Here is an 11,128-nt window from a genome sequence, read left to right as displayed (position 1 = left end):
CAGTGTTTCCAATGTTGACTTGGTTCGGGTCCTTTTGGACAGAGGTGCTAATGCAAGCTTTGATAAGGGTAAGATATTTTAAATATTTAACATATGGGAATGTTTACTTTGTGTTTTTCTTTGTTTAGGAGGCTAGTTTTGTTTAGGGGTGGTGATAGACACTTTCCATGCTCTGTTTTCATATATACATTTTAAAATAAACCTTTGTCTTTGAAAATATAATAAGGGTAAGATATTTGAGATAACGTAACTGATTACATTTACTGTGATTTCCTTGATTCCCAAGCAGCTATTTTGCAAAGTGAAAAAATTTTAAGCAGTTTTAAAAAAACCCTTCCTATAGTTATATTAGATATATAACATACAAAATCAAATTAGAAACCATAGAAAATTTGAAAAACTCTCTTTCCAAACAGGCAAATTCCATTTATATTATCTTTATACATGGTTGTGTTATTATATATCTTTAGCTTCTATGTTAGAGGATTTGGGTCATTTTTATAAAGGAAAAATGCATTGAAAGAAAACATCTAACAGCTGATAATTTTGTGGAAAATTACTCAAAAATTAGCCCTTGGAATTCAAAACTCAACTTTGAATTATATTAAAATTGTTCAAAAGGTAGTTTGTTAAATCCATATTTTTATTTGTTATTAAGTAATTTCTATTCAGTACTATTTGAGTGCTTTTGAAATATAATAGTATATGTGCAAATCCAGTTTAGTTATTATATTGAATTACTGATTACTTATTTTCAGCATGTTTCCAGTAGACAATTAAATTAATTTCATAATTCTGGTATAGGTTTTTTTTGTTGGTTTTTCTAAAGATTTTTTTATTNCTGAAGCATTTTGGTAGATTGAGGTGTACTTTTGTATTACAATATTCACTTGTTTTTCGTTATAAGGAAATATGTGACATATCTTTGCTGAAGTCACAAAAATATTCTCATTAAGTTTTTCTAAATAGCTTACTTAGAAAACATTACTAGACATTGTTATTTTGTTATTTTTTTCTTCCTGTATTTGTTTTATAAATTGCCTGTCCCTATCCTATGCCTGTTTGCTTTATCTATGTACAGCTGCTGATCTGATCTTTGTTAGCAGTTTCACATGTATGCAAACAATTACAAATACCTTAGTGTTACCTGGCATGTTCAAGACATAGCATTACTATTGCTGTTCATATACCTTGAAATGGACATGGTGCTTTTGAAAGCCCAGGATGGAGAGGAGAGAGGTAAGAAAAGCTAGTTAATGAAAGCCCTTGACACTAATCTCTCAAAACACATGCACAGAAACAAAGTCTAATAAAAACAAAACAAAAAACCTTCCAGATTCTGACTTAGCTTTGGTTAAGTTGTGTACTGACAACTAAAGCTGGAAGAAACCCACACCATTTCTTCTATTTAATTGTGGTCACATGGTCATATCAAACGTCAAGGGACTGAGGAAGTGCAATTTTACTGTGTTCACAGAAGGAGAATCAGCAGTATTGGGGGGGGGACAGCCCCAATGATTTACCACCTAAATGTATTTTCTTCATGGCCACATTAACTTTATCTCCTCTTTATTGTATGCTTAAAACAATAATAGTTAATTTTCAATTTCAACGTAAATTTGTACCAAGAAAAATTGGTATTTATCTCAAACTTTTTCATTCATTCATATATATACATGTGTGTGTGTGTGTGTATGTGTATGTGTATATATATAATTTGTTTTTTCTTTGCAATGTCTCTTAGATTCATTACAGTTTTGATATTTATAATCCCACCTTAGGGGCTACTTCTTAGCCTCCTAATNACTGAGCCACTCAGCCGGCCCCTCGATGAATTTATTTTTAAGCTGTTGACATAGTCTCTTGTTGAACAATTCTCTGCTGAGAAAAATTACCACTCAAAGTACACAGGTGAAAAGTTAGCCATACAACTTATAAATGGTGAATTTTTGTGAACGCTAGATGGTCATATACTTGCCCATTGCAAAGAAAGTTGACCTGTAAGCTTTTTTTAAAAAACTAAAATGGTTATCAGTAGTCTTGTTTCATGAAGTGAAAGTAATAGAAAAGTCTGCGAGATCATCTAAGGTAGACACTGAAGTCTCAGTTTTGACAATAAAGTAACATGGAAGCGCTTCTGCATTCTTTGGGCATAATTCAAAAGACAGGGTCCTAGTTTATATATAAAATGGAAAAAAGAAAAGGAGGGTTTTATCTGTATTAGAAGCAGGAAGATTATTCTAGATCTTATAATAGAAATGAATCATTTAAATCAAATGTACCACTTGGTTCTGTTAAAAGTGAATAGAAAAATAAAAATGAAAAGGAAACTTGAATTTCCTATACTTAGAGATCTTGCTGTATGGTACTGAGGAAATTCTGTAATAGTTAACATTTTTTAATTGTTTATAACTTATATACAGTGATATATTCAGATATTCGTTTTACAGTTGGATAAGTTTTGACAAATGCTTATATTTGTGTAACTCACACCCCAAGACTGAATATTTCTATCATCCCCTTCCGAGGGCTCTGGATCTTATTTCTACCACTATAAATTAGTTTTTGCTATTTTAAAATGTTATATAAATAGAATTATACAGTATTTTGGTGTTGTCCAATTTTTCCCACTCGGTAATTTTTTAAGATCAATCCATATTGTGTGTATCAGTAGTTTGTTACTATTATTGCTGAGTACTAGGCCATTGTATGTATATCATATAATAAATTTAAGAGACATGAAGAAGTGAGTGGCTTCACAAAAAGAGCTGGCTCAGGGGCTGGCCAGGCGGCTCAGTTGGTTAAGAGTTAGCTTAAGAGCACAAGCTCTGAGCAACAGGGCCGCTGGTTCCATTCCCACCTAGGCCAGTGACGCTGTGCCTGAGCTGAGCTGCCGCTGAGCTGCCAACAGGTGGCAGGATGGCTCAGCTGGTGAGAGCACGTGCTCCTAACAACAAGACTGCCTGTTTGATGGTGGCTATGCCCACCCACAACTAAGACTGAACTTAGCACCTTGAGCTGAGCTGCCACCCGGATGGCTCAGTAAATAGAGCATGCACTCTTAACTACAAGGCTGCCGGTTCGACTCCCGCATGGGATGGTGGCTATGCCCACACGCAACTAAGATTGAACAGAGCACCTTGAGCTTAGAGACCAGATGGCGACTGGCGCCCTCCACAACTAAGATTGAAGAACAACAACTTGGCTGGCCCCCTCCCCAATTCCCCAACACTGTTCCCCTCCCCTAATTAAAAAAAGAAAAAAAGCTGGCTCAATAAGGCATAAAATTGATTGCTCTGGGAATTGAGAGCAAAAACAGAATCATACACGAAAGGCTATAAGTTGTTAGAACATTCAGTAGGCAGAACTAAAAGCACGTTCAGGCTGTGTGCTGAGGCAGTGTGAATGCTGACAACAGCGTGCACATTTCTCTGCCTGAGCAGCTCCTGGTCTGAGGTCCAGCACCTGGCCAGCCCCTTGGCTTGTCTTGCCCAGGGGTTTTCATCTCACTCTTTTCCTGCACCCTCCCCAGATTCCTTCGTGTTGTTTTTCCTCCAGAGTTTCCATAAAACTATTAAGTTCTGCCTATCCCTTTCTCTCCCTCACCTAACCCTCTTTTGTTCTTTTGGAAATATTTTTATTGTGGTAAAAAATATATAGATAATAAAATGCTCCATTTTAACCATTATTAAGTGTAGAATTTAGTATTTTTGACTGTAAACTTTTGCCCCAGGCATCTGAGGTTTGCAGTCTTTTTGAACAATGCCAACTTTTTAAAGCTTGAGTTCCCAGTTAAGCTGGAGACAGCCCTTGTGTCAGTTCCTCAGATAGCTGTAACTATCTGCTTGTTCGTTTGACCTACTGAACTGTTTTTTGGGAAGTCACACTTGGTGTTTGTTGTTCGTTTTGCTTCAGCAAGCCATTTTTATTGTTAGAGTAATAACAAGCCTTTAAAAAGGGTATATATAACATAGTATATATATATATATATATATANTATACTCAGTCAGTATTGAACCACTAAATGTAAACCATGGCTCCCATGACCTATTTTGAATTTCCAAATTCTTACTTAAGAAGTATTGTTGTTGTTGTTTTAATCTACCCTGATCTCTACTGATGCTGTATGAGCCAAGGGAAAACGAGTTTTAGTAAACAGGGTGAGCTAAGAGAGGTCAAGTAGAAAAGGACTGAAAAGAAACCAATAGATGTGGCAGTTAGGTTATTTTCTGTGGATGGCATAAGCCAGATCAGTGAGTTACCAAATGAATGAGAAGTAAAGAATTTAAATCAGAGCATCAATCATTGTTTCTCAACCATGAGTTCAGCAAGGCAAATTTTAATCAACCAAAAAGTGTTCAACTCTGGGAAGTATTTCTCCAGAGTCCATGCTCTTAACTACCTTCCTAATGTCTTTAAGGAATAAGGAAAGGAAATTAAGAAATGAATTATAGATATAATTTGAAGATTAAGGCAGTTCATCCCTAATCTAATTTTTTGATGATGGAAGACATAAACTTACCTGCTAAAAAGCAAGAGATTTGGGAATAGGTTATAGAATTTTAAAAGTGCAGTAAATAATTTAGAATCTTTTGAATGGTAAAAGAAGTCAGTTAGATACAGTTATTGATGTGCGGGGGTTCCTTGCTTTTCTATTCTATAGATAAGCAAACAGTTTTGATAACCGCATGTTCTGCTCGTGGCTCAGAGGAACGGATCTTGAAGTGTGTGGAGCTGCTACTTTCAAGAAATGCTGATCCAAATGTTGCTTGTAGGTAAGAACCTTACTGTCTTTTCAGAAATGATGGATGCTTTTATTTGATCACCACACTTAAAAATTTGATAGCATGATTTTTAAAAAGTCATAAACAATGTACATTTACTTAGTCATATAGTTGATGAATGAATATAGGTCCTAAGATCATGGTTCCAATTGTGTTAAGATTTTTGAAGGAAGGACATATCATGAAAGTCGTCTTTCAACTTTTAATTTTTAGAACAATATCCTGAGAATTTGAAATGAAAGGGAAAGGATGACAGTAAACCGTATCATTTCCTTTGAATCAAATACTCAAAAGAATATGATTGAGCTATAATAGTAAAGCCTCTTAACATAGTGTTCTACAATAATACTTAGCCACTGAACAATTTTACACAAATACTAAGATATATATCCAAAATAATATATCAATTTTTTTCATTTTCCTAAGACTTTTCCAATTATGTTATATCATATAGTAATATATGTGCCTAGATGCCTAGAAAACAATTAGTAAATGTATCTTGCATCTGTCGAAATGTCAGTAATTTTTAAAAAATCAATCAGATTGCTTAAAATTTCTGTCATTGACTTCCTTCTCTGGCTCCATTTTCCTGTTAAATCTCTTTCTGTTTTATTCTTAAAATGAAGAGAGTGGGAAGTANCTCTCAGTAATTATTATGCACCTTATATCAATTAAAGTTAGACAGCCTGGAATTTGGCACATGTAATCTTCCAGCACCTTAGTGTTCCTACAGAAAAAAAGTGAATCCTCCCCCCAAGTTTGCATTCCTTCAGGGATCCGACCTTTATCTTTGTGGATGGAACCCTTCCTTTGATAGCCACAGCATGTAAACTGTAAATTAAAAGGTGTTAAAGTAAAGGCAGACCTATCTTAAGTGGTTTTCACTCACAGATTTTCCTTCTGTGAAACAGAAAAGCATTCTATTTTCTTTCTTAACATGAGCAAATATTTCTTAGGTTGAAGAGGAAGATTGCCACTTAAATTTTGATTTCTCTATAGAAAAGGCTTTCCATAAATGTAATAGGTTGTGTTTCCTGCCTCATCGTATCCTTGGTTTTGTATCACATCTTCTGTGCTCTTCCCCAGTCCTCGTACATTTTTTTTTCTTTTTTCTATGACCAAACCAGTTAATGCTGTTGAAGAAAATTAGGTGACTCCAAGGATTTGTACCATTAATGATTTGAGGATTTTAAGGCCAGCTGACTCTTGTCCTTTCTTAACAGTTATCATCTATCCCTTCCTGTGCCATTCTGGATAAGTGGCTTTAAAACTATCCTGCTCCCAGGCCTTATACCTCATCTGTGTGTCTCTTTATTCTAGCACACTGCTTGCCATTTATTTGTCCAAGGCAGACCTGATGGTCATTTTTTTAAAAAAGATTTTATTGGGGAACTGGGGGAGGGGAACAGCGTTGGGGAATTGGGGAAGGGGAACAGATAAGTTGCTGTCACTTTTGTTCCTTAGTCCAGCTGTGGAGGACGTCACTTCACTGGCCCATGTTGGCATTATCATTGTGCTCTTCCCGGGTGAGGCAGTTGCTCGCTGGCCATGAGTCATTCATGGCAGCTCACAGCAGCCCATGAAAGCACATGCCAGCTGCCGGCCAGCCCCACTGCAGCCTACGCCATCGTCCGAGACCCATGGCAGCCGAGCTCCAGGTCGAGCTGCCGTTCACCATCCCAGCTGCAGCGGGCACAGCGTCACTGGCCCGCATGTGGGATCCGAACCAGGGCCCTGCTGATCAGAGCTGGTGTCCCAAGCTAATTCTTAACCAACACGCCACTTGGCCGGCCCCTGATGGTCGTTTTTGACTTGTTCTTTTCTATCACTCCTCCTCCTCAAAGTANCAGAATAATAGTCTACTAAGCTTTCCCATGTTACTGTAGCCGCTAAGAGTGCTATTTGCTTATAAGCGTTTGAGGTGGGTGACTGGTTGGTTAGCACATTTTTATACATCTCATGTGTAGTTCATTGTTTTCATGTATGAAAGTGTTGATTTCACTGTGAGCTGCTTGACTACCCGGGTAATATACATTTTTAAAAAAATTTCTTAATTCTTTCATGGGATATATCAAGTTCTTATTGAATTTAATAGATTTGAACTAGAATGATCATTTGTCTATTTTATTTGCAAAACTAAACAGAAACAGGGACGGCCGGTTGGTTCAGGTGGTTAGAGCACAGGGCGCAGTGCTTATAACACCACAGTTGCTGGTTTGATTGCCATCAGGCCACTGAGGTGTGCCCTCCACAACTAGATTGAAATAACTACTTGACTTGGAGCTAATGGGTCCTGGAGAAAACACACTGTTCCCCAATTAAAAAAAACAACAACACACAAAAAAACTTAAACTGAAACATTTAACTTGTGAAGTAATTAATATGTTAATCCATGTATACCACAGAAACTGTGAAGCATGATTTAGAACCTGAAGAGCTGGGTCCAAATACTATTCAACAACTTGTTCAAGCTAATACAACTATTGAGTCCTTTTGTAATCTTAGAGGATCAGTTTCTTTAGTGATTGATAGATCACTAGAGCTGGGCCTAGCTCTAGCCATCAGGGTGTCTGTGAGAATTAAAACAAGATAATAAATGTGAAGACACTTAACATGCTGCCATTTCATGGTAGGTTCTTACCAAATGTTACATTTAGTTAAATTGATAATATTTTTCGCTGTCGTGTTACGAGAGCCACAATTTCTAAAATGCACATTTCTGATTGATTTATGAAACTAAACTAATAAGTATATAGTCTATGTTTCTTTAAACATTTACTATTTTAATAAAATACACAGAAATGCATGTGTATTCATTCTTAGCTGTTGTTTTTATTGAACATTAAAAATGATTAACTATTTCATAATGAAAAATATCTGGATTGCAGTTGGTCAAGAGTTAATGAGAGTTGGGGATGTTGAAAGAATGAATATGAATTACCCTTTCTAGTAGTTCAGCAAAAAAGAGAAAAGACGTACAGGATGTTGGCTAAACGGGAATATCAAGGCCATTATTGACTTCAATAGTTAGTCTTTCAACTCTGTTCTAATGCTGAAAGAATGAATTTTTGTTAAGTGAAACTGGAGATTACTAACACTTGTCAAAAAGATTACCCAGGTAGTGAATATAATTGTTTCAAATGCTTTGTAATCAGAAATTGTAAGCCATCCTCTTTTGAAGTCTCTCTTTGGAGTTTGTAATTGTAATCGGTTAGGTTTAGGTCATCTACATTTTCACACACACACACTTTTGTATTTCAAAAAAGTAATTTGAAATAAAAACCAACCATATTTTCATGTATTCTGACATATTTTTTTTCACATATTAGCATCTCTGAAATTGGTATACCTCCTAAAATTGATGGTGTCTAAGATCCAGTGAAATATAGTAGGTTTGTTACTTATTTTAATAGTTCCGTCTTAATTTATACTTTTCATATTTATGAATGTCCAGTGGTACTGGAAGTCCTGGGAGAAGTGAGCAGTGTAAAAATAACGTTTTAAGCTTTCTCTCAGAAATTTAAAGCTTTCAAAAATTGATTTTTTTTCTTACGTAAATATACTCTCTAGTTTAGCATTTTCCCACCAGAATAGGTTACTTTTTATGTATTAATGGTCTTGTGCTAAAGAATTTTAGAAGGATGATTGCTTGTACAAGTGGTATAAGATACAAAGAATTAATGCATTTCTCCACTAACCACCTTATGTACACATATAGATGGTATTTTTACTAATAAGAAACATAATGCTATAATTACATTTCCTGCATGATTTCAGATTTTTGAAATTTGTCAAGAGTTTCTTTATGGCCTAGTCTATGGTCAGTTTGTGAAAATGTTCCATGTATATAAGAAAAGAATATAATTTGCAATAGTTGGGTGTAATGGTCTGTCTGTAATAATTAAGCCACATTTATTAGTTCTGTTCATTTCTTCTAATAAATGACTACTGAGTTTTTTGCTTACTTGTTCTATCAGTTACTGTGATCAACTTTTGCTTATATGGTTTAAGGCCACCATATTGCTGATACAGTGACATTTTATTCTTAGGAAGTATGTTTATGTCTCTTTATGTTTAATGATACTTTATTGTAATATACTTGTCTGATATTAGAATGCTATATCAGCTTTCTTTCAGTTTAGTTTTTTTGTTTCTGTGGTACATCTTTTTTCATCCTTTCNTGTATAAATGTACCACAGCTTCTTAATCCAGTTGTCTACTGATGGACATTTCGGTTGTTTCCAAGTCTTGGCTATTGTAAATAGCGCTGCAGTAAACATAGAGGTGCATGTATTTTTTTTATAATTAGCACGTTGGCTTTCCCTGGATAGATACCTAAGAGTGGAATTGCTGGGTCATAAGGTAGTTCCATTTCCAGTTTTTTGAGATACATCATACTGATTTCCATAGTGGTTACACCAATCTGCAGTCCTACCAATAGTGCACCAGGGTTCCCTTTTCCCCACAACCTCGCCAGCATTTGTTGTTTGTTGATTTATTGATGATAGCCATTCTGACTGGAGTGAGATGGTTGGTATCTCATTGTGGTTTTTATTTGCATTTCTCTATTAGTGAGGTTGAGCATTTTTTCATATGTCTGCTGGCCATCTGTATGTCCTCTTTAGAGAAATGTCTCTTCATATTCTCTGGCCATTTTTTAATTGGGTTGTTTGTATTTTGGTGTTGAGTTGAATGAGTGTTTTATAAATTTTGGATATTAACCCCTTATCAGATATATCATTGACAAATATCTTCTCCCATTTAATAGGCTGCCTTTTTGTTTTATTGATGGTTTCCTTTGCTGTGAAAAAAACTTTAGTTTGATGTAATCCCATAGGTTTATTTTTTCTTTTATTTTTCTTGCCTGAGGGGATATATCAGTAAAAACATTACTCAGGGTAATGTCTGCCAATTTACTCCCTGTATTTGTTTCTAGGAGTTTTATGGTTTTGGGTCTTACATTCAGGTCTTTAATCCATTTTGAATTTGTGCTCATATATATTGCATAACAAGGTGGTCTAGTTTCATTTTTTTTGCATGTGTCAGTCCAGTTTCCCCAGCACCATATACTAAATAGACTGTCTTTACCCCAGTGTAAATTCTTGCTTCCATTGTCATAGATTAAATGACCATATATGAATGAATTTATTTCTGGGCTCTCTATTCTGTTCCATTGATCTATGTGTCTGTTTTTATGCCAGTACCATACTGTTTTGATTACTATANAAAATTCCAGTCTCTAATTAAGTTTTTTCTTTCACACTTATTTTTAATGGTGTTTCTGATAACATATGTAGATCAGTTTTTATTGTCTGTTATTTTTTTCTTTTTTTAAATTTTGCTATTTTTATTAAATGTATTGGGGTGACATTAGTTAATAAAATTACATAGGTTTCAAGTGTACAGTTCTATAATACATCATCTGTATGTTGCATTGTGTGTCTACCACCCGAAGTCACATTTCCTTCTGTCACCATATATTTGACCCTCTTTACCTTCTTTTACTCCCTCCCACCCCCTTATCCTCTGATAACCACTAAATTGTTATCTGTGTCTATGAGTGTTTGTTTGCTGCTTTCAGTTTTATGTCCCATAAATGAGTGAGATCATATGATTCTCTACTTTTTCTGTCTTAGCATAATAATCACTTAGCATGATAATCTCAAGATCCATTCAAGTTGTCACAAATGGCGATATTTCCTTTTTTCTTATGGCCAAGTAATATTCTATTGTGTGCATATACCACATCCTCTTTATCCAATCATCTATCGAAGGACACTTTGGTTCTTTCCAGTTTTGGCCACATTGAATAATGCTACAATGAACATAGGGGTACATACATCTTTATGGATAAATGTTTTCAAATTTTGGTGGTAGATATCCAGAAGAGGATTGTTGGATCATAAGGTAGTTCTATTCTTAATTTTTTGAGGAACCTCCATACTGTTTTCCATAGAGGCTGTACCAATTTACATTCCCACTAGCAGCGTATGAGGGTTCCTTTTCTCAACAGCCTCTCCAATATTTGTTATTACTTGTCTTGTTGGTAATAGCCATTATAACAGGTATGAGGTGGTATCTCATTGTGATTTTCTGGTAGCTCAGTGTCTCCATTGTTTTTTTGCCCTTGTGTTTCTGTTATTTTAATTTGGTGGTATCTATGATTTTTTTCCCTCTGTTTCTTCTTTTTTTATGTTATGTGTCTCAGTTCTGGATTTTTTTGTGTGATTACCATTAAGTTCATGTAAAAGAAAGTTTCATATATACAGTAGTTCTTTTTCTTCTGCATGCATCTTATTTTCTTCTGCATGCATCTTATCTCCATTCGCCTTTGCAAATTCAGA

General features: G+C 35.2%; 1 protein-coding gene across 1 annotated transcript in view; it reads left to right on the top strand.

The window, feature by feature from the left end:
• Positions 1–11,128, top strand: part of ASZ1 (ankyrin repeat, SAM and basic leucine zipper domain containing 1) — a 112,055-nt gene that overhangs the window by 48,338 nt on the left and 52,589 nt on the right. Inside the window, exons 2-3 of the mRNA XM_019654762.1 lie at positions 4–68; positions 4,664–4,775. Of these exons, the coding sequence (XP_019510307.1) occupies positions 4–68; positions 4,664–4,775 (177 nt within the window). The remainder of the gene's footprint in view (positions 1–3; positions 69–4,663; positions 4,776–11,128) is intronic.

Source organism: Hipposideros armiger, unplaced genomic scaffold (genome assembly GCF_001890085.2).
Source record: "Hipposideros armiger isolate ML-2016 unplaced genomic scaffold, ASM189008v1 scaffold_230, whole genome shotgun sequence".
NCBI classification, from domain to species: Eukaryota; Metazoa; Chordata; class Mammalia; order Chiroptera; family Hipposideridae; genus Hipposideros; species Hipposideros armiger.
The sequence above is the reverse complement of the archived record's forward strand: the minus strand, read 5'-3'. Positions and strand labels throughout refer to the sequence as shown.